Source organism: Hemicordylus capensis, chromosome 1 (assembly GCF_027244095.1).
Source record: "Hemicordylus capensis ecotype Gifberg chromosome 1, rHemCap1.1.pri, whole genome shotgun sequence".
NCBI classification, from domain to species: domain Eukaryota; kingdom Metazoa; phylum Chordata; class Lepidosauria; order Squamata; family Cordylidae; genus Hemicordylus; species Hemicordylus capensis.
In genome coordinates, this window is record NC_069657.1 from 71,532,968 (window position 1) to 71,556,713 (window position 23,746).

General features: G+C 42.2%; 1 protein-coding gene across 3 annotated transcripts; it reads left to right on the forward strand.

Moving 5' to 3' along the window:
• The first annotated feature begins 35 nt into the window (after window positions 1–35).
• NUSAP1 (nucleolar and spindle associated protein 1) lies at window positions 36–22,549 on the forward strand. 3 transcript variants are annotated; one of them, XM_053285816.1, is made up of 12 exons: window positions 36–306; window positions 1,310–1,375; window positions 2,033–2,170; window positions 5,017–5,188; window positions 6,285–6,365; window positions 8,652–8,764; window positions 9,314–9,379; window positions 10,896–11,044; window positions 11,308–11,429; window positions 12,262–12,375; window positions 13,299–13,389; window positions 22,016–22,549. In XM_053285816.1, exons 1-12 carry the CDS (start codon window positions 214–216, stop codon window positions 22,101–22,103), a joined length of 1,293 nt encoding a protein of 430 aa, XP_053141791.1. In that variant the 5' UTR covers window positions 36–213; the 3' UTR covers window positions 22,104–22,549. The 3 variants fall into 3 exon arrangements, with proteins under 3 accessions (XP_053141791.1, XP_053141792.1, XP_053141793.1); XM_053285817.1 differs by having other exon boundaries at window positions 5,017–5,158; XM_053285818.1 differs by lacking the exon at window positions 9,314–9,379.
• Window positions 22,550–23,746: the final 1,197 nt, after the last annotated feature.

Consider the following 23,746-nt stretch of genomic DNA (forward strand, 5'->3'; position numbering starts at 1 on the left):
GCAGAAGCGCGATAGGAGGTCCCAAAGAAGTACTGAACGTAGATTTTTCGGGGAAGTGGAGAGATTGCGCGCGCTGTAGCTGGGCGGGTGGATTTGAAGCGCGGCGGTTGAACAGATTGGGAGCGCAGAGAGAGCGGCAAGTTGAGGAGAATTGACTGAGCCTATTGTGAGCGCCTCCCTAGGCGAGCATCAAGGCTTTTATTTCCCATCATCATGGAGGCGCCCTCTCCGCAGCACCTGGAGAAGCTAAAGTACAGCGAGCTTCAGTGCCTGGCGAAAGTAGTGGGGCTGAAGGCCAACCTGAAGGTGCGGGGTTAGGATGGCTGCGAAGGGGAAGGTCTGGGCAGCGGGTAGGAAATGCTGCTGTGGCGAGCGGTGTGGGAGGTGGTGGTAGGGGCGGCGATCGCGCGGGGGAGATGCCTCTCTTTTCTCTAGGCAAGAAGAGTCCCCTCCCCCCTTCCCCCTTTTTCTGGTCTCGCTCCTCTATCTTCAACATTAGTCTGACCTGTAGAAACGAAACAGACGATGCTCTTTCTTAGTGGGGGGAGGCGAGATGAAGACGACGGAGAGGGCAAAGCTCTGCTTTGCTTAGCTTCCTTTCTGGCACAGGAGCCTGCCAGAGAATGAAATGTGGACACCCTGCTCCGCCAGCCTTGCTTCCTACATCAGTGGCTCCCCAACTTTGTGAACTCGAAACCGAGGAAGCTGCCTTATACCGAGTCGGACCATTGGCCCACCTTGCTCACTTTTGTCAACACTGACTGGCAGTGGTTTTCCAAGGCTTTAGCTGACCCCTGGCATCCCTAGGTAGGGCTGGCCTGGGAGAGACTCCTGCCTGAAACCTTGGAGAATCTACTGCCAGTCAGTGTAGGCAATACTGAGCTATATGGACCAATGCCCAATGGTTGGTGATCCAGTTTGTAATGAGTATTGCTCACAAGGGATAAAATCTTACAGCAGAGGGTGATCTGCAGATTATTCTTTTGTTGTGTGTTTTAAATAGCCAGGACTGAAACCAAATGACACTGTCCAGTGTTCCTCTTTTTAAGTACAATATCTTCGCCCAACTTCTAAAAGCTAAGTAAAATAGCAGTTAAGAGCATATTTCCAATCTGAACAATGATGTGCTTTGTTAGTTAGAAATCCAATTTTTAAAAATACCCAGCTGCACATGCCTTTCAAGACAAACTTATTGTTAATAGCTGTAAAAGTATTTTTCACATATCTGTTACTACTTGCATAATTAGAATAACTAATTTGTACAGGTGTTTTGACTTTAATTTATCTTGGTCTCATAATTGTTCTGTAGGCAGACAAGTTATTAAATGCATTGAAGCAGCACTTCCAAGAGTCAGTACAGGAAAATGGTAGTATGGTAAGTGCAGAAATATTTTCACACTTTATTATTAATCTTTAAAAGATACTACTACAGTGCTTTCTTATGGAATGGAATTTGCTTTTTGTCTCTTGAACACAACATTCGTATGCAACCCATTTTCAACTAGCATTGACTTGCTTTATCACATTTCTTCTTGCAACAAACTATGATCCTGTTCATGAAATGACCAAACAGGATCTGTAAAATCACAATAGGTCAGTGGCGGTAGCTGAGAAAATCTCACTAAATTTTATCTTACTGTGTCATGTATGTAATGCTCCACAAAGAATGAGGACCCAGCTTTCTGCCCATTTGGGTTTATAATCTAGATATTGACATGAAGGAATAAGTGGAAGGAAATGAAGGCAGGGATAAATAGGGGAAGATGATCATCACAAAGGTTTGATTTCTAAGAACTGTGTATTTTCTCACAAGCAAACTTGTGTTTTCTTTCCCCACATCCCATTTGTGAAAGTCTCCTACTTTGAAGATACTTTTTTGGGTATGTGTAGGGAGCTAATTTGGGGATACGGTGCTGGTGGTGGTGAGTTTCACTTTAAGAACTTCCTTCCACATTCACTAATTAAGATCCAGCCTAAATAACATGGAAAAATCAGTACACTAGAATAATATGATCCAATTTATTTTATACAGATCAACAAAAGAGGTATCTCATCTTCTGAAGATACAGAGGAGCTTGATAGCAGTCAGATACCTTTAGACATGTCCTTGGTCACCAAAAGGCGTAGAAAACAGAAGAGAGATAATGTACAGGAAAATCTAGAAGAAGAGGTTAGTGGACAGTATCTAGCACTTTCTCCGGTGAAAGAGGTGACTTCATGTCCATCAGACTTTTGTTTTAGGAATACTACTTGCCTGTTGACATTTTTTTCTCTCTGTTGGTTGCTGAAAATGACCTTTGCCCTCTGCTACTGCTTTCTGTGAAACTACTGTGTTTACCTGAATCCCAGACTAGGTTTTTTTCCATATTTTTTGATATTGGAAATCAGAAGGTCATCTTACATTCAGAGTCCTGTTCTTTTTGAGTAAATGCGGGTATAATGTGTATTTACCGTCTACTTTTTAAGGGGGTTGTCTTAAATTCAGTCATCTTCTATTCAGGTAAATACGTTACTAATTCATTTCCCTAATGAGTGTTTTGTTCTATTGCATAGTGTGTTCTATTTAAAATGGACAACATCCAAATGAAGTTGGTCATTACTAAGTCCCATGAAATTAATGGGACTTAAGTTTGTCATGACTAATTTGTCTCGTTGATGTCAGTGGTGTATAGTCAAGACTGACCAGTCTGGATGTTACCCCTATCAAAAGCGGTATACTGTACATAAAATAGAATAGAGCCCTATTCAAACATTATGCTGTATATGCGTTCAGGTGTCTGTACACATACATGTTTTTTTGTGGATGTCTGTACATAGGTTCTTTTTAAATGAACATGGTACAGGCCCTTTCAAATGCAGAGTACCAATTGGAAATGTACTGCTGTACTTATGTTGAATATAACATGTGAATAGACCTTGGGTAAAAATCAAATGTTTAAAGCTTCAACAAGTATTGTGTGTATCTGGCACTCTTTAAAGCACTCAACATTTGTAGCATTGCATAACTTATATCCGTTTACTTGTGCCATATCATTTATTCTTCCTTTGCTAATCATCAGAGGAGGGCAAAGAGCTATGCAGGCCACTGAAATCCATGCTTTGATTCTGCTCTATCATCTGAAGTTTTGCCAAGACACATTTACAAGCCTTGAAGTGTTAGCAATTTGCTTTTAAAAAAAAATCAAAATGAAAGTTGACGTTCTTGGAATGTGTATAAGAGATATATCGCTCTTTTCCAATAATCCTTTTCAGTTCACCATTGCTTATTTGAAGCAGTGAGAAATAGATTGTAATCTGATCTGGCATCTTGTATAACCTTTTTCTTTTTTTAGTTAAAATATTAGTTTCCCATGTTGTGTCTCAAAAGTTTTTCAAGTAGCCAAATAGTTGAACTGAAATATTTGATTGGGGTGAGGGGAGAACACAAAAAACACTTAGTGTTAATTTAATGGTTTAAATAGAATGCTAAAAAATTCAAAGCTTTAAGGGGGAAGAAAATGTTTTTTATGAGGCCTGCACATCGGAATCTCCATCTTTGACAGAAATGCACCATCCCCTTGGTTACCCCATGGAAGTGGGTGCTTCTGACATGGTCAATGCCAGGCAGTACTTGCTATTTTCAGCAGTGGGGTGAGCTTTTCACCAGAATAGGAGGCTGCAATTGGGACACTGGGAAGACATTCAGGATCTCCAGGCAGGTGCGAATGGGATGATAGGAAGGTTAACTGGGATACTTGGTACTACAATTCCCACATGTCATCATGCACTTTCTCAGTGTCCCGTTTGCAGCTTCCTAGTGATTCCACGGGCTCCCATTCCAGTGCAAAGCCCCCTCCCCACTGCACCAGAAATGGCAAGTACTGCCTCGTGCTGACTGCATTAGGATCACCTGCCTGCGAGAGATGGTGCATTTCTGTTGGAGATTTTGATACACAGTCCTAACTTTTATTGGAATACTCAGGAAATCAATAAAACATTTACTCTTTTCCACATATTTCCTAGGGATAATCACCTGAAAGACATTGCAACTTTTATATTGTGAAGCTTACCTGATATTGTGTTGGCATCCATTCGTTGTTACTAATGTATTTTATGAAACTAAGATAGACATTAACACATTCAGTAGTGTGATACTGCTACACTGACACTTGTACGGAAGACGGGGCACTCTTCGCCTCTCTCCCCTTCCCTCTGAAGCCCACTGCATCACCAAAATATGACCCTGAGGGCTGTGAGAGGTGTTGTACATTACTTTGTTTGACATAAGATTTTGTCTGGTCATTGACTGTAATAAACTTTGATTTGATAATCTGCAGATAAATTGTTTAAGAAAGCTTTCTTGTTGAAATGCAAATTTAGAGTACTGTTCTAATTCTATATTTTTACTAATTACTATAAAAGTCTTAAAAATGGCATACACCAGTCTACAGGAGGACCTCAGTACTCGCAGGGATTCCATTGCATGGTTGCAATGGGGGATACAGAAACCGTTAATATTAAGGCATTATTTCAATGGGTAATTGGGAGTTAGGTTTCGGGTCACCGGGAAAATGCTGATTTTCTCTCAGATGTGGCGGGGAGCGCCTTACCACACTTTGCTACCACCCTGTGTTGCACTGTGCCCCCAGAATGCCTGAAAATCACCAGTTTTTTTTTTTAAGGGAAGCCATTTTGTGGCTCTAAGAAACAAAATGGCAGCTGGAAATGACTTCTGTGGTCACTTCCGGCCACCTCTAACCTGCGGGTACATGAAGTCAACATGTCCTCCCGCCCCCTGGCATTTGCTGAGGTCAGGTGTCTTTTACCCGACCATGGATACACAGATAATGAATCTGTAGATATCAAGTTTTCCCTGTACATTTGACAATATTTGTATATTTAATCATGCTTTCTGTGTTAGTCTTTATTTTCTGTTTCTGTTCAGATTGAAACGAAATGTGCATAGAGCATAGTAGGAATAGAAAATGAACTGCCACCTCTAACAGTATATATCTGACTCACATATTTCAACTGCAGGTGCTGATGGAGCTGAAAGAAAGTGAAAGGTCTGAGGGTGCCGGATCTGGAAAGATGTTGAACCAAAACAAATATTTAGAGAACAGCGGAACTGCAGGGAACTTGACAGAGAATTCAGCTACTCCAAGTCAACAAAGAGAGAGTATTCCTGCTAGGAAGAAAAAAGTTCACAGTAACTTATACTTACAAATGCATGCTTGTTTGCGATATTTTGATAAGGTAGTAGTGAGTATTTGCCAGCTACACATTCAGCCCCTGCTGCCCCAACCCCAGAAGCTGGGACAAATCAGGATGTGAACAAAGTTTTGAAGCTGGCAAAAAAAAAGAAGAAGAAGAAGCAGCCTCCTCAGGCACCAAATTGTCCAATCTTTCCCTTACTATTGCTCTCATGATGGGTCTGGTGTGAGATTCTTTAACTTAGTAACTTCTGTAGCATTGTGAGTGTGCATTGACTCTTGGAGTAGAAGTAACCCTATTTTGAGCCAATCGGATGACATTGGAAGTAGGCCAGTGCCACTATCTTTGGTGAGAAAATTAATGAAGATGTTTTTGTTCTTGAAACATGGAAGATGGAGGTCCTACAATGACAACTACACTTTCTAGAACAGAAGTCCCCTTATTCTATATTATTTTCTGCCTTTCCATTGGTATGGGACGGCATCCAGACTAAGGGCTCTGATATTGCAAGCTCTTCCATGAATTGGGGGGAGCATTGCACTTGCCCAAGGTGTCCTTGCATAACCAGAATGCTCCTTTTGTGACAGTAGAGCTTATGCTGAGTCCTTAGTCTGGATGCCACCCAAGGACTATTACTGTTTCACAAAGCAGTTAAAACAACTTGTACTAAATCATAGCAAGCATTAGACATAGCAAGCACAGTTATGCTAGCTGAAGAACTCTTTGCAGTGTTCTGCAATATTGTGCTACTGCAAGAGGAATTATTCTGGGTGCAAGATAGAGCACAACAATTAGCTAGTGTGCTGTGTTGCTGTACTGCTAGTACAATATCTACTTGTGCAAGAATTAGTTTTGGAAAAAAAGATTACTGTATTTATGCAATGTCCTAATGCTAGTGCAGCAACGTTTATGCTAATGTAAGACTGGTCTGAAAGCTGCCCGTTCTAGGAAAGATTATTCTTGATGGAAATGTAGAAATCTAGATTTGGTTGTTTAAACTTTGGAGACGTGAGAATCCTAAAAACAGTTTGAGATTATGCAGCATTGTTCTGTTTCCTACTAATTCTAAAAACAGTTTTGTTCCTGATCAGATTGCACTCCTGGAAAAAAACCTCAATTCACAGCCACCCTGTCCAAATCTGGAAGAAAAGGAGTCGTGTCCACCACTCCAAGTAGGTTTTATAGGGTACTTGCACAAAGACTGTCCAAATAATTCATATAGTTGTTGGTGGGATTGCCCCAAAGTTGCATATATGTATTCAAGAGACTTGTATACCACTTCTCATAAGCTCAAAGTAATTTATGCAAGAAATGAAATATTTGAAATAAAGTATATGTTGTGGAATAGTCCACCACTACAAAAGTGCCGGAGGAGTTTTGCAATAAAGCATAAATACTTAAAATGTGCATATGGAGATATGTAAGCATATATCATGAGCATGGGTATAATCCACTCTACTATATTGACTGGTAGCTTGCTACCTTTCATTCTCTGATGCAGACTGCTTAAGTCGGTAATTTTCACTATTTTTGAAACGGGGGCCACTTGTCAAAAACCTTCAGTGTGAGACCACTGTGTTGACCTATGCATAGTGCTGGGCTTTTCCCAGCACTGGCAAATGGATGGCCTTTGAGAGAAACTGAGCACTCTTGAGCTTCATTGCCATCTTAGAAGGCATGCACACAGTGCTAGAACGATACTTTTCAGCACTCTGTGTACACCTTACAGGATAGTTCTGAGGCTCAAGGGTGCTCAGTTTCTCAGGTGCCCCTGCCTGCCACCCAATAAAGCACTGCATGGTGGGAAAGGTTGCCTCTGTGTGATGCCAGACGGGCTGTGTGGAATATTTTGCTTTATTCAAAACTTCACACAGGCCTAATGCTAACTTGGCAAAGAGGCATCTTTTAACGTGGTGATTATCTTTTATTTAGCAGGGGGAGAGTATATGGCCTTACCAACCCCAGCACATTACCTCCAATGACTGTTGCTGATGCCCATCTTATGTTTCTTTTTAGATTGTGAGCCCTTTGGGGACAGGGATCCATCTTATTTACTTATTATTTCTCTGTGTAAACCGCCCTGAACCATTTTTGGAAGGGTGGTATAGAAATTGAAATGGTTATGATGATGATAAATAATAATAAATTAATAAACAGTTAAAGTGTCACTGGGAGCTAACACTGCCTGTCAGACCTTGCAGTGAAAAACTCTAGCTTAGGTATTAGATATTTTTAAGTCTGGTGATTTGATTATAGCTTATTCCACTTACTCTCTGGGAAAGATAATTTTTTGATAATGTTTTAAGGTGTAAAGGGCCATTTCAGCTGGACTGGAACCATTAGATTAAAGTAGCCCACCCCAGGCATTTCTGTCTTCTCTGCTATTATAGGAGCAAGATGGTTCCTGACGCTTTATTTAAGTGTGTCAAAATAATTTGTTTTGATATTTTGAGATAAACTCCCTTATCTACAAGAGTGGGAAATGATGGTGCTGCAGTACATGCATTCTTTGTTTACTCTAAGAGACTACAGATACAGGCTTTCCAGTTGTAGGCTTGTTCAACTGTAAATGCAACCTGTTACGTCTCTGGAGTTTATTGTGGATAAATTGTTTTACAGTTTGGTCTCCAATCTGCTGGTAGTCTATTGAATAAAGTATGTTTAGCCCAGATAAATCTCTAGTAGTGGCAATCTATGATTTGAACTTTACATTTGCTGTAAAAGAAGAAAAATCACACAGCAGTTGAAAGGTGACTCTGTTCACATTAAGCTGAGCACCCTGCTAACACTAGGAATCCTATATAAAACTCCTTTATCACAATAATTGTTCACCATCCTTCTGATTTCCAACCATGCTTATTCAACTTAATTAAACAGTGTGCAAACAGCTGGAAAAATGAATGTCAGGTTGTGTTCACACACTCTTTCCCCCTCCCCTCTTTGGTGTGTGCACAAAGCAGAAAAATGCTTTCATAGCTAATGGAGGGGGGGGGAGCTTTTATTCGCTAAATTCAACACTTGACCATATTAATATTCCTTCCGAGTTTTTAATTTCTTGTGTTTACTGTCAGAGAACACCTAATAAACATAAGAAATATTTAAAAGAAATAGCCCAAGCATACTGTTTCCTTCAACCATCATACTACTTCTGTCTTAATTGCTTGGTTTTTTTGGGACCCAGTGTTGGACATGCTGATAAGTTCTATATGGGTGAGATGAAAACACACACCCATCCACAAGTAAGAAGCATTTACACATGAACTGAGGGTGGGAAGAATGCCTTCTAATGGGGATTTTCTTATACTTTATGGGGTGCTGCTCCAGAGAGCTCCTGACTTTTAGGAGGTATGAGGAATGCTTTTTGAAGGAAGGAATATAGCTCCCATGCATAAGCAATTGCTCTAGACTGGATCAGTCTGTGTAAAGAAAAATATTAATAGTGTATTCCTTTTCTATAGACTTCAAGAAACTTCATGAGGCTCAGTTCAAGAAAATGCAATCTATTGATGATTATATTGAAAGGAAAAACAGCATGATTAAAAAATTCAGCAATTCAGTAAATGAGGTCAAGGTATGTGATATTTCACCTGCCCCAACAATATATAATAGTCTTTCTGGTTTTCAGAGTTTCATTCCAATTGTACTAGTAACCAGGAGAAATGCATATGTGAATGTCCCTGAACAAAGAATAAATCATCCCTCCTAACTTTTGAAGAATTTGCCACCAGCAGTGTACTTCTGTTTTTGCATGAAATAAATTTATTCATAGTTTAGTTTAAGTAAATATTCTGACAACATAGTAGCCCAACCAATGGCCTAACTTTCATTTTGCTGATGGAACACAATTCTGTAGGAAGAATGGGACTTTTCTGCACTGCAGACCTACTATTGGATTAATAAAATGTCAGTAACACACAATCTGTACTGCAAAGGTATGAAACTTTTTTGTTAGTGTTGCTTTGCCCAAGAGAGTCAAGAGAAATCTAATTTTTGGCAAAGCCACAAACTCCATACTTTTTAACTTGACAGCTTGTGATAAGGGACCTAGAACACCATTCAAAAAAGAACTATTAGATTTTATTGATACAAGTACAAAATGGTTTATTTCCAATATTGGCAGATGATGGCTAAGAAGAGTAACTGTCTGAAGACATCTCAGAAGGAAACTCGGAACAGTAATTCCAAGGTGAAGAGAAATTCTGGTTAAATTCTTTTTTTAATTAAATTTTTATTAATTTTAACAATATCTTAACATTCACAACATAATGAACAAATATGGACTTCCCGCTCACACCTCCTCGTGAATCACCAACTATAAAATTAACCCTTGCTATAATAATAATTCAAAACATAGATCTAAACCTTACAAACACGATTTTGATCTACCCAACCTGCTAATATTACTAGATTTCAAACCCTGTTGTAAAATCAATATTAGGATAATAGTTCTTTAAATATAATAAGAATGGTTTCCAATCTTCTTTAAAGCATTCTAAATTTTGGTCTCTTATCAGTACTGTAAGTTTTGCCATCTCCGCATATTCCAAAATTTTTATCAACCAATCTTCTTTTGAAGGCAGTTCATTACTCTTCCATTTCTGTGCATATATTATTCTGGCCGCCGTGGTAGCGTACATAAAAAATGTTAAATTAGTTGTAGAAAACACTTCTTGCGTTATTCCCAGCAGGAAGGATTCTGGCTTCTTGGGAAATGTCATTTTAAATATTTTCTTTAACTCATTATATATCATGTCCCAAAAGGCCTTAGCCTTCCTACAAGTCCATCACATATGAAAAAAGGTTCCTTCAGAGTGTCCACATTTCCAACATTTATTTGAAACATTTTTATACATTAATGCCAGTTTTTTTGGTGTCAAATACCACCTATACATCATTTTATAATAATTTTCTTTTAGAACATAACATGCAGTGAACTTTAAATCAGTTTTCCATAATTTTTCCCAGGCTGCCAATTCTATATTATAACCCACATCTTGAGCCCATTTTACCATAGTCATTTTAACCACTTCGTCTCTTGTCTCCTCCAAAAGCAAGCTTATACATTTTAGAAACTAATTTTTCATCATTTTCACATCATTTTCTCAAATCTCGACATCTGATCCTCAAATCCAACTTTAAGATCCTTCTTATAAACTTCATTTAGCTGATGGTACTGAAACCAATCACTAACCAAATTTTGTACTTCAGTTAAACTTTTTAACTTACAGTCCTTTTCTTGAAAATATGACAGATCCCTATAACCATTTTTTATATTTTACCCAGACTCTCATTAAACTCCTTCTTATATAGTGGTTAAGAAAATCTTTATGTACTTTACTTTTGTCATACCACAAATATGAATGCCATCCAAACCTTCTGTCAAATCCCTCCAGATCAAGTAATCTAGAATTTCTTAATGTTATCCATTCTTTTAACCACGTCAAACAAACAGCATCAAAATACAACCTTAAGTCTGGTAGGGTAAGACCACCTCTTTCCTTTGCATCTGTTAAATTTTTAAAATTAATTCTTGGTCTTTTCCCTTTCCAAACAAATTTAGTTATGTCCTTCTGCCATTGCTTAAAACAAGTTAAAATTCTGGTTAAACTCTTAAAAACAAATGGTCTTTGGTCTTTATCAACTTTTACTCCAAATTGGAAAAGCCAAACTCTAAAATGAGCTGCTGTTCTTCATGTTTGCAGACACGTTCCAGTTTCAGAAGACTCTTATTAAGCCCCTGTCCTCAAAAGAAGAGCCTCTCCACTAACTCTACTCCTGTGAACTTCCAGCGCTCGCCACATAATTCTCATGGCACTGCAAATAAAAGTATAACTACCAAAATGAACGTCAGGTAAAGAGTACTAGAAGGCATTACTTACTAATAAAATGTGATAATAGTTAATATTTGGTAATGTGAGATGAATTATCACAAACTTATATAATGCTATGGAATAGAAATGTTTAATTTTAACACTGTTACTCTTGTAGGTCTTGGTACTTGTCTTCAGTGTAGTGAAAAAGTATGTGTTGGAGCAATGGATGTTTGGGTGAAACTTGTTATAAGGAATACTGAAACTCAGCCATTAAATCATGCTAAATAATTGATTTGTTCAGATTCTCCGAGTCCACAAAGGATAATGAACACAAGCGCTCCTTGACCAAGACACCATCTAGGAAATCTCCATTTCTTGATGCTTGCACCCCAGATAACCAGATGAGCAATACATCTGTGACTAGTAAGTACTTCAAGGAACATGCAACAAAATGTCAACTAGCAGAGAATGCAACAAATTCTGGTAACTAAAACCAAACTTGAAACAAAAACATCCACAAAGGCTGTTGTCTGCATGTCATTCCATACAAAGAAGCTATTCCTGCAGCATATATCACTGGTGCTGGATCTTTAGGCTAGTATTAAACACAGTTGGATTGTGAGTTTATATGTTGCCTAGACATTTTTGGGTGCTGTACAAAAATTTAGTTTGCAATCTAATGGGCATGATGCAAAAAGGGAAGGAAAAGATTTGCTTTCTTTTCTGTGTCTAAAGTATTGGAAGGACTTTGTGCTGGTGCAACAGACATGGAGAAGGAAAAGAATTAATTCAGCATGGAGCTATAACAATTCTGCCTTCCAGTGTGTTGGGGTAGACAGTGGCTCTAGCGGCTTAAAGGGGGAAGCACTTGTTTGCTTTCTCGTTCCCTGTCTGGGGTCCTTGGTTATCTGAACCTGCTGTGCCATTACTCCTCCGCTCTACCCCTTGTACTAACCACACTGGTGTTGGGAAATAATTGGCCTTTCAGCTAACAGACCCTTGCTTAATTGAAAATAAGAGACTTGTTCATTTGAAAATAATTCCCTCCCATTAACCTTCTTAGGATTAAGGATATAATTCTGAAATGTAGTTGAACTTGGATGTATGATGAGCTGAATATGCAATAAATAAAATGAAAAACAATTTAGCTTCTATACTTGGAGCTTCAAGCAGGAAACAAAACACAACTTGTCCCTGCTTACTGATGCTGTGTGCTTCCTTTCTTCCCATCAACCCCCCCCCCCCCCCCCGGCAGCTATAACTCCCTTCAAGTTCACAGCTCGGACTCCAGAGCCCACAAGCACTAAGAAGCCAGTATTTGATCTCCAAGCAAGTCTGTCAAGGCCACTAAGTTATCAGCCACACAGAGGTACTGAAATAGTTTTTCTCTAAAAGGGATATGAGAGCACAGGCAACAACAGTTGAATCAGTATTCAGCTGTATTAAGAGTAATCAAGCATTTGGGCCCACATATTCCTCTCTCATTTGTTCGTGGGGAGGGGTAGGAAATAATAAGGTCATGATTTGTAACGAACAACTGTTTCCTGCACCATCTGAACATGGGAAACTGGTTTGTGCAAACCATTATTGTATAACAAACCAGGTTCTCTTGTTGTGTTAACTAACCAACCAACCACTACCCCCCAGTGCGCATAGTGGAGTTTTCCAGCAGCTGAACCGAAGGCTTACTGTGCTGTATTTTTGTTCTGACAAACCAAAGCTTGTCACTACATCTCAGTGCAGCCAGTAATTTGTTCATGTATTGCAAGACGAGCAAACTCTTTTCCTACAGTAATTCTGTTTCAGAACATTTCTTGGAGTATCATTTTCTGCCTTATACCATCTTTTTAGAAGTTTGGTTTAACGTGTGTGTTAGCTGAAAGTGCTCTTTTGGTGTAAGCCAGGTTGCAGTGAATGGAAACAAGGTCTGAATGTTGCAGAACCTTAGACAGAGTTGCTCTTCTTCATTATTCACAGATAATATATTTCTTAGATAAGAAATTCAGTAGCTGTGTGAGCTACTGCATACTACCTCTGGGCCTTAAAGCTGCCTGAACTAATAATTCACTGAGTTTTAATGCATTTTGGTGCTCAAGCTTTAGGCTAAGTAACAGTATTTTGTGGTACTACTTTATTGCTGACTAGTGACCACTCTTAGACAATCTCAACATGTAAATAGTACTCATGTGCTGTCAAACTTACTAGCTTCAACTTGCTGAAGCAATTTGTGCGGTGACAGAATAGAATGGATGTTGTTTAATCTTAGCATGCTTTCCTTCTGTGTCACTACAGGGAAACTAAAGCCTTGGGGCAAATCAAAGGAGAACATTCATATTGCACATTCCCACAAGAAGAATTATAAACAGCCACTTCTCCAGACCAGGTAAGTTGTGTAGCTTCAACACTGCTTTACAAAGGATCTGCAAAAGCCACTATCAAGAGCTAAGTGACAATTCTCTGAAACCATCTCTCTCTGAAATAATGGGCAGTCTGTTCCTAAGCACTGTGTGGTGACTTTTCACAGGGGAGGAACATCGATATAGGCCATCAAATGCAGAGAGGGGAAAACAGAATATGGTTCTTCCTGCTAACTGGGCAAAGAGGCACCTTTCAAAGTGGTTGATCTGGATTGTGATCCGTTGCAGTCATAAGAGTGGTTTCTGCACCTGCGCAGGACCATTCAGGCAGAACTGACTAGCTCCTTGAAGGGCTTAGCTCCGCCCCTGTGTGTGGAGCACTTGCTCAGTTTGGGCAGGCTAGCATTCTCTCCTCAGTTGCTTTCTGACTGCCGTTGTGTTGGTTCCTCAGATTGGAACAGTTTTTTCTGTGGGAAATGAAAATTTTAATACGATTAATAGATTATCCTCAGACCAGACCAGACTATTTTCTCTCAAAGTTTAAACTTTGTTCTCTAATGGGTTATTTTTCTCTGACACAACCTCGGACTGCTTAACGGCTTACATACAGAAAAAGAATTCTTGCTTGACGCTTGAGTATTATTGTCATTTTATTTCTTATTTATGGATAAGGAAAAAAACCTTTAAACACTGTCTCCACTGCATTGCGAAACTTCCCTCAGCGGACAACCATGAACTCTTCCTACTTTGGGAGAAGAACACAATACCTCTACACAGTAATAAAAATAATACTTGTAAGATTTGTCTTACTTTCTCCGACCAGAAAAAATAGAGCATTTCGTTTTCAGGCTTTCCTTTCCAACGACATCCTGCACCCCGGAATGCTGATGCCAAGATCTCCAGCAGACAAGGCCCAGCGGACCTTTGACATCCAGTACGCTACTGAGATAGACATTGAGCTCAGTGTTGAAGTCAGGGTCTGCCATTGCGCAGTCTAAAACCTTGACGTGGGTTGCTCTGATGTCTTCCATCGACATGTTTAAGGCACCTAAACCGCTTTCTGAATCAACACATCAAAAGAGGCATAAGTCTCAACATTGGGGCTCCAATGCAAAAAGGGCATCACCTTCCAAGAAGCATTGGGAGAAAGGTGCCAAAACTGGGCGCGAGCTGACTCCCACCCCTTTGAGGGCTTCCCCTTCCCCAGCGCCTCTTCAGTCAGCCTCATTGGCCCCTTGATCTCACCCATCGACGCCAGAAATTGTAGAGCTAGATTCTCCCACATCAACAGCACGATGCTGAGCTTCGGCAATGACAATAATGCAGTCAATGCTAACCACAGTATTGACCACTCGATGCCGTGAGTGCTCCGTCACCCGTGCTGATGCTGGGGCAATCTCCATCTCCAGCCAATCCAGACAGAACATGTTCTCCATCTCTTTTGACACTGATGCGGACGACGATCTAGAAGCTGGCTTGGGACCTGGTGCTCCCAGGATAGAACATCTTTTTCTATATCAAGAACTCCGGGAACTTCACCTTCTCGGGCTCATCTCTCTACGCATTCAACGCCAGCCTTTCCAAATGCAGACTTGTCCACATCTATGGAAAGTCCCAACAGACTTATGTTACCACACAAGGCTTAGTTTGTGGAAGCAGAGGAGGGGAATGTATCGCAGGTACAATTGAGCTCCCCCAGACTACTGTCTGATTACCAGGAATATAGACTTTCGAAGGCTTGTTGCCAGTCCTCTGCATCAATGGTACATATTACCATACAAATGATCCCTCTGTCGGAATTGCCTAAGCCTGCGACTGTAATGGTCACTTTGTCGACCCAGGTCACTCCGGTGCCTACACTAACCACCACTTTAGTTTTTATGTCGACCCAGGTTATGCCACTGAGAGAAGACAATTACTCAATGCCTAGACCTCCTGTCCAGCTAACCTAAATGTTTACACAGATGGTTGAGTTGCTGGAACCTTGTCCTCAAGAGTCAACCAACCCAGACAGTGGCCCCTGATGCCTCTACTTCTTCAACTCAAATGGCCCCTAAGAAGACAGGTTCTGCTCCTTCTGGGCCTTGTACCATAATTTTAACAGATGGTTCTGATTTATCTTCTATGGGCTCCAGTTGCTCTGAACATCCTGATGACCCCTCTATCAAGGTGGTGCCAGGTGACAATGTGTCTCCTAATGAAAAGATGCGTTCTTAAACAGATCTGAGATTGCTTCAGCACTTGGTCTGGAGTTAAAGAAGCAGGCTCAAGATGTGGATGACCCTGATATTTAACTCGACAGCTCCCACCCAGCCAGTATACCTCCCTATGCTGCCTGTGATCTCTAAGGCTGCTAAGTCGGCCTGGGAAGCTCTCCAAACCTGTGTTCCCACCTCCAAGTGCTTGGAGAATTTGTATAGGATTCCGGAAGAAGATGACTTTCTACTAAAGCATCCATCACCCAACTCTGTGCCTCATCTTCTAAGACCAGCAGGCGACACACCACACCAGAGGACAAGGAGGAACAAAAGTTAGAGGTCCTTGGATGAAAAATCTGCTCTACCTCTTGCCTGGAGGTTAAAATTGCTAATTACACTGCCTGCTATGCTAAATATGCTCACTCTCTTTGGGATGAGCTTTTTCAAGAACAGGCTGACCTTTCACCAGAGGAGTTTCTAGTCAAGTTCAGTGATATTCATTCCAAAGTTACTCTGTTAACCAGACAACAGCTGAGCAATGCCAAACATGTGGCAGAAACCAAATCTCGGACATTGGCTACTGCTGTCTTTTTATGGAGACACGTTTGGCTGTGCTCTACTGCGCTTCAACCTGACATGAAGGATTGTGTGGAGAACCTGCCCTTTGACAGAATGAGTCCCTTCTGTGAAACCACAGACACCAAAATGGAATCAATCAAAAAGCCAATGTTTACAGCAAAAACCTTTTTGGCTCCTTCAGACATAGCTTTAAATATTGCCAGTAGAGTAGAAGACAATATTCAGAAAGACGGACAAGAGACTTCCGAAAGCAATATCAATGCTTTAATAGGAAGCCCTTTAACCAGAAATCAAGAGCCTCTCAAGGCACCCACCCAAAGACCACAGATACAGGCAAACAACACATTTGATCATGAGGTCAGTCCACTGAATATCCTAATCTAGGAGTCAATGCCATCGACTTCTCTGCTACCTTCCATTTTGCATGGTACAACATAACATCAGACCGCTGGGTCCTTTGCATAGTCCAGATGGACTATGCGATAGAATTCACAACCCTACCATTGTTCAATGGGATCAAGTACACACCTGCATCCCAACTGCTGGTGGAGGAAGTTCAAACTCTCTTGGACAAGGGGGCAATATTACCTGTTTGATGGACAGATCAGTGGCGGGGTTTTTACTCTCGCTAATTCCAGATCCCGAAACGGGACAGAGGCCTACGACTGATTGTGGACCTACAGTGGCTGAACCACCACGTGGATGTGCGCAAGTTTCACATGACGTTTCAGAGCAGCCGTCCTCTCCTTCACAGGGAGGAGTGGTACGTGGTGTTGGATCTCTGAGATGCATATTTCCACATCGGGATCCAGCACAATCACAGGCAATACTTCAGGTTCACGGTGGGCCAGCAGATCTATCAGTACAACATACTCCCATTTGGTCTGGCAACGGTGCCTCATATTTACAAAATGTATGGCTGTGATCATAGTGCACCTTCAAATGCAAGGATTAGCAATATTTCCATATCTCAACAACTGGCTCCTGGCAGGAAGGATAAAAAGTCAGTTTGTTGCAAGTCTTGACAGTCCTAAACTTACTGGAGGATCTTGGAGTCCAGGTCAAGTGGTCAAAGTCCAAACTCCAGCCAGTGACGCGCATAGACTACATAGGGACCATTCTCGATGCAGAAGAACAGCGTGCATTTCTGCCCATGGAGCGCTTCTTACACATCAAAACCCTAATATCCACCTTTATGGTACATCCCAGGCAAAAGGCTCACGAGATAGAGAAATTACTGGGCCTGATGGCTTCATGCAACTCCACTGTGCACTACGCCAAACTTTGAGACATCTGCAACTCTGGTTTGTCAGTTTTCCAACCCAACGTAGACAATGCTCAGATGCTGCTGACAATTCCGTACCCAACCCTAGTGTCACTCCAGTGGTGGACAAAGGAGGTCAATCTCCTGGTGGGATTCCCCTCCCAAGTACCACAACCGTCTGCCTGGGTCACAATGGATGCTTCTTTGCAAGGCTGGGGAGCCCATTGCAGGGGGTCTTTGTTCACCAGGCCTGTGGTCTCTGATCCAGCGCCAAATGCACATCAATTTTTTTAGAACTCCTGGCATGTTCCAGGCACTTAAATCCTTCCAACCATCACTGACAGGAAAGGTGGTTCAAATCAGACTAGACAATACTATGGTGATCGCTTATCTAAACCACCAGGGAGGGACTGTTTCCTGCTCCCTTCGCATGCTAAGCTTTCAGATTTGGAACTGACCCATAGCTCAACAAATGACCCTAATCACTATCCACATCAAAGGTGTGGAAAAGACCCTAGCGGATCATCTCAGCAGGTCGCAGCTTCTTCTGCAGCAAAACGAATGGGAGGTCAATCCTACATACCTTCAACCACTGTTCAGGACCTGGGATCTCCAGAAATCAACCTGTTCACAACATCGGGGAACAAGAAGTGCCCCTAGTATTGTTCGAGGGCTGGTGTCATCCACATCTCCAGAGTGGATGCCTTCGAATTCAACTGGGGTCAGAAGTTTTTATACATCTTTCCTCCTTACCTTCTGTTGAACAGAGTTCTAGCAAAAATCCTGCAGGAGTCTTCAAATTGTATGTTGATTACTCCCTGGTGGCCCTGACAGCCACGGTTTCAACAAGCACTCAGACTATTGGAGGGCTGCCACAGGCGTATGCCTCAACATGAAGATCTTCTGCTACAGGAAGACTCCATCCCGACCTGAAAACCCTAAACTTGATTGCTTGGAGGATCAGCTTTTGAATGACATCCCCAACAGGAAGAAGTTTATTATTTATTACAATAATAAATGGAAGCGATTCAGGCTATATGCACAGCAAGGTTTTCTACCTTACTCTGCAACATCTCGCCAAGTCCTGCTGCACCTCACGAGCCTTAAGCAGCAGAAACTGGCCAACATCGCCATTAAAGTCCATCTGGCTGCCATTTCTGCTCGTCATCCCAGATGGGATGGAACAACAGTTTTCTCGCATCCAGACTCCAAAAGGTTCTTAAAAGGCCTGAACAACCTCTACCCACCTATCTGTTGTCCTGAGCAATGGAGTTTGTTGCTTGTGCTGTTTGCTCTAATGGAGCCTCCCTTTGAGCCCATGGCAACGCCCCCTCCTAAACTTGTAGCACTAAAGACTGTCTTTCTGTTGGCCATAATGTCAGCTTTGCAGGTCAGCAAACTAAATGCCCTTCGCACTGACGCTCCGTATACTAAATTTCATGAGGACAAGATGGTGCTTCGCCTAGACCCGGAGTTACTGACTTCCATATAAACAGTGACATCATCTTGCCTACCTTCTTCTGAAATCCCACAACGGCTCTGGAGTGTCAGCTACATTCTTTGGATGCGAGGCGTGCACTCTTCTACTTGCAGTTGACCAGGCCCTATAGGAGAACAGGCGCCTTTTTGTTGGCTACAATGGCAAGATGAAAGGTTGCCAAACTTCTAGGCAAAGATTTTCCCACTGGATTCTGGAACTCATTCTCCTGGCATACAAGAACCAGAAAGTAGAGCCCCCAAAGTCCATACAGGCTCACTCTACAAGGGCTTACGCTACTTGTTGTGGAGAGGAGAGCTGGTCTTGTGGTAGCAAGCATGACTTGTCCCCTTAGCTAAGCAGGGTCTGCCCTGGTTGCATGTGAATGAGAGACTTGATGTGTGAGCACTGCAAGATATTCCGCTTAGGGGATGGAGCTGCTGTGGGAAGAGCAGAAGGTTACAAGTTCCCTCCCTGGCATCTCCAAGATAGAGCTGAGAGAGATTCTTGCCTGCAACCTTGGAGAAGCTGCTGCCAGTCTGTGTAGACAATACTGAGCTAGATGGACCTATGGTCTGACTCAGTATATAGCATCTTCCTATGTACTTCTGTGGCCCATATGGCTACCAGCGAGCTCAGAGACATCTGCACCACAGCAACCTGGTCCTCTGTGCATAGCTTTGTCAAGCACTACATCTTGTACCTTTGTTCTGCAGCTCAGGCCAGTTTCGAGAGGAGTGTGCTAAAAGGGTTCTTACCTTAGCATACTACACCTGTCTCCAGACTGACAGCTCGTTAGTCACCCACTCTTATGAGTGCAATGGATCATGATCCAGATAAACAGGTTGCTCACCTATAACTATAGATCTGGAAGTGATCCTTTGCAGTCATAAGACCCTCCCACCAGCCCCGCTGCAGTATGAGATGTGACCAAATGTATATTACAAGAATACTTCAGGCAACTTACCTGTTCTGTGGTCTGTTTCCATACGATGAATGAATCCAAATGTTGGTCCTTCAGGAACTGAGGAGCGAATGCTAGCCCACTCAAGCTGAGTAAGTGTACCACGTGTAGGGGGCAGGGCTAAGCGCTTTGAGGAGTTAGTCAATTCTGCTCGAATGGTCCTGCACAGGCACAGAACCCGCTCTTATGACTGCAATGGATCACTTCCAGATCAATAGTTGCAGGTGAGCAACCTGCTTTTCTCTTGTATTTAGCAGGGGGGAGAACAACTGTCCTATCCAATCCCAGCAAAGCAGAACTGTCCATTGACATTTGCTGGTGTGTCTCCTACATTTCTTTTTAGATTGAGAGCCTTTTCAGTCTAGGGTACCATCTTTTCCCTTTCTCTGTAAACCGCTCTGAGAACTTTTTGAAAAGCAGTAGATAAATATTAGTACTTGGCATATACTAATAGCAAACAGGTCCCTCCAAAATAAGGTACTTCTGCATACTCAAGGGATTTCATAGGTACACAGAAGTACATACGCTTGTAATTTAACAGAAATTGGGGGGGTAGGTGTGGACTGAGCATGGTCTGTGGCTCCTGGGAGGTTGAAAGTGTTGGGGGGGGGGGGGGGCGCAGAACCAGGAAGTGAGGCAAACTGCCTACTAATGTCTAACAGCCTACAGTATCTTGGAGGCAGGGTTTAGGGCTAGGGAGATGTAATCTTTTGTTATAGGTTCTACTTGTTCCTCCTTATAGCAATGATGTGTCAGGTGAAGCCAAAGCAACTCCATTTAACCCCACTTCTAACCCCAGCCCAGCTCAGGAACATAATTTACATCCCTGCCTTTACTGTAATTCTGGTGGTTGTGTGCCTAACAGTTTGAAAATGAGATAGGGCTATTTTTAAAAAGTGGCTTCTACATACTAGGGAACTTCCCTAGGCATATAGGAATATGTTGTTAATTTAAGATAAAAGGGGACTTAAAAGCAAAAAGGCCCTATGAGCTTTTGAGCCAGGGTGTTAGTTGGGGTGTTATGAAAAGAAAATGGAATGCAAGGGGCAGAAGCAACTGGCTAGCTCAAGCACCTAAACTTATAGTTAATATCCTGCGGGGCCAATGCATCTGGTGAAGTCGAACTCCCCTCCCTACTTTATATTAGGGTGTTTCAAAAGGAAAAGAAACTCTGCAGAAGCACCACCCTCCAGGGCTATATATATGTAACAATAAAATGCCCAGGTTGAAGTCTGGTAGTCAACCCCAAAACTGAAGACTCGAGCACTATTTAGCACAACAAGGGAAAGCTCAAAGGAATATTGGTCCTTGTCCTTTTCCTCCCTCCTGAAATTCCCCTTGTCTTGCATGGCCTGAAGACCACAATGAGAGTTGAGTCTGGCTAGAGCCCTGAACAAGAATACTCCTCTTCAGAGCTGAGGATATACTGCAACTTTATGTTGCAGGTTCTACTTATTCCCTCCAGTAGCAAACTAGATGATTCAGTGCCAAACAATAAGGCAGTGAAACGGGACCACCTGCAGAAAAGGTAGGAGTGTCCTCATCCTTGGGGGCCAGGGCTGCCCAGGTATGTAGAAAAGAATTAATTGGTTTGACATGTTAAAAAGCTTTGTGCCTTGAAGATATTGTTCTAGCAGGAGGCAGCACCAGGTACAGAGAATCTCACCACTTTTCTGTACTTTCCAAGCAGCAAGTAATCACAGTTGCTCTGAGTTGAAGAAATGGTCGTCTTTCCACAACTGTCTTGTTTGAGGAGCCCTCTTTACCAAGCACTGCTAAAGGAGCATGGGTTCCTTCAGAATATCCAGAACTTAAACTTACTTTATATCTATGAAGAGCTTTGAATTATACTGGCTCTTTATGGATTCAAAATAGTTAATTCTGATATAGTGAGGAGACACTACAGATCCAAACTTGCAGGATTCTGCTTTAATTTTGAACAAGTGGCTCATCAAGTAAGGTCTAATTTCTATGCTGCGGTCTCTGGTTTTTGTGAAATGCATCAGATACTCTGATTGCTGCCTCTTTCACAAGAAGGATGACCTTTTCTGGTAAAAATCATCAATACTACATAATCTGAAAGACTAAAAAGAACACTTTCTTATCTCCATTATCTAATTTTGTTAAAACTGGTACATGAGTAATCTAATGTGACACTTTTCACTTACAGAGAAGACAGGCGGGAGAAACATGAGCAAGGGAGAAAACAGAGAAAAGACAAGGTGCTTGGAACCCGAAGAGGACTGACTATAGCCTAAGGCAAACTCAGAAATAATTCTGTAAATAACATTCTGTATGCAACGTTGCTTCATGCTTGTAAATATTTTTCATTTTCTGAGCAGTGACATACTTAATTTAGCCTTTTGTCTGTCTGAACAGAGCTAATCTAATGAGGATATAGAACATTAGTACCTTTTAAAATCACTTATTTAGCAACTGAGGCTATAGTTCTGAAAGATTGCAATATCTTCAGAAGTACAAGTTTTAGATTTACTACTTTTTTGTAAATCTCAGTTCAGGTATGTCTGAACTATGTTCTGGAATAACTGGATACAAGTTTCTTCCAAAAATTGGGGCCAAAAAGCTTCTAAAGGACTAATTAGGGGCAAAAGAGGAGGTTTTTAGACTAATGTTATTAAGAAAAAGTGTTTTTATATCATTGTCTTAAAGGGCAGCTTCAATTAAAATATGGTTATTGACAGTATGTGGTACTTGGGTACACCTATCTATCTCTATATATTATTTATATAATTATTTCACTAAGCCAGTGCATGGCGGGCGGAAATGCATGGGGATGTTTGGTGGAGTGGAAGCTGGTTGGCTGGGTGATGGAGACAGCAAGCGATCAATTGGGCGATGCAGTGGCAACAAAGAGGCAGGGGAGGAGGGAAGTGGGAAAGGATGAGAGAGATGCTGGAGCCGAGCAGTTAACAGCGGCTGGGAGAGAGCGGCAGCAAAGAGGCAGGGTGGGTGGGGAGTGGATTGGCTGGCTGGCGGAGGCTTGCCCATGCAACTGGCCCAGAGGGGGAGACACGCGCAAGGCTGGAAGGAGGAGTGCGTGCCAGGAGGCAGGTGGCGAATCACCACACTGGACAGAACAGGCCCCGGGAGATGGCTGCAAACAGCCTAACATGGAGGAGCCGTATGGGGAATCAAGCGCGGCAGCGAGCACCGGCACACTGCCTGCTTGGGAGAAAAAGAAAGCGTCGCCAAGGGGAGCTAAATGGCCGCAATGGCAGCGGAAGGGTGCGTTGGGAGCCTGATCCTGAGACAGGTGAGGGGAGTGCAAGGGAGGATGAAGGGCAAATATGGAGACGGACTGAGGGGAGGAGGCGAGATTGAAAATGGCCGGAGAGAGAAAAAGGACAGAGGCCAGGAGGCAGCTCAGGGCTCCAAGGTTGGGAGCAATGAGGCCATGAACTGGGGGAGAGAAAGTGGCGCAGATGCTCTGCACCAGGTCTGCTGGTTATATATTTAATTCTCTAAGGCATACCCATGGCCAGTCCTGTGTGCGGCAGCTCTCGTGAGAGTTCGCAAGCAGAAGCACCTGACTGGGCAGTGGGGATTCCATATGCAGATAGGGAGGAGGAGCCTGTGGCACCATGGTGATTGGGCAGTGAGGATTCCATATGCAGATAAGGAAAAAGAATCTGCGATGGTTAAGGTCAGTTGGAATGCAGCTGTTACTGGTCGGAAGATGATCTTGATTGTAGAGAAGAGGAATCGCCCCTTCAGGAAAAGGAGGCTGCCGTTGTGTGAATTAGATGAGGAAACAAGATCTGTTTACTCAGCGAGAGAGAACATGAAAGGAGGGGAACGAAAGAATAAAGAAGAGAAAGGGGGAGGGGAAGAGAGGCTCGAGCCTGGCAGCAGCCTGAAGGAATGAGTGGCCATGGTGGCA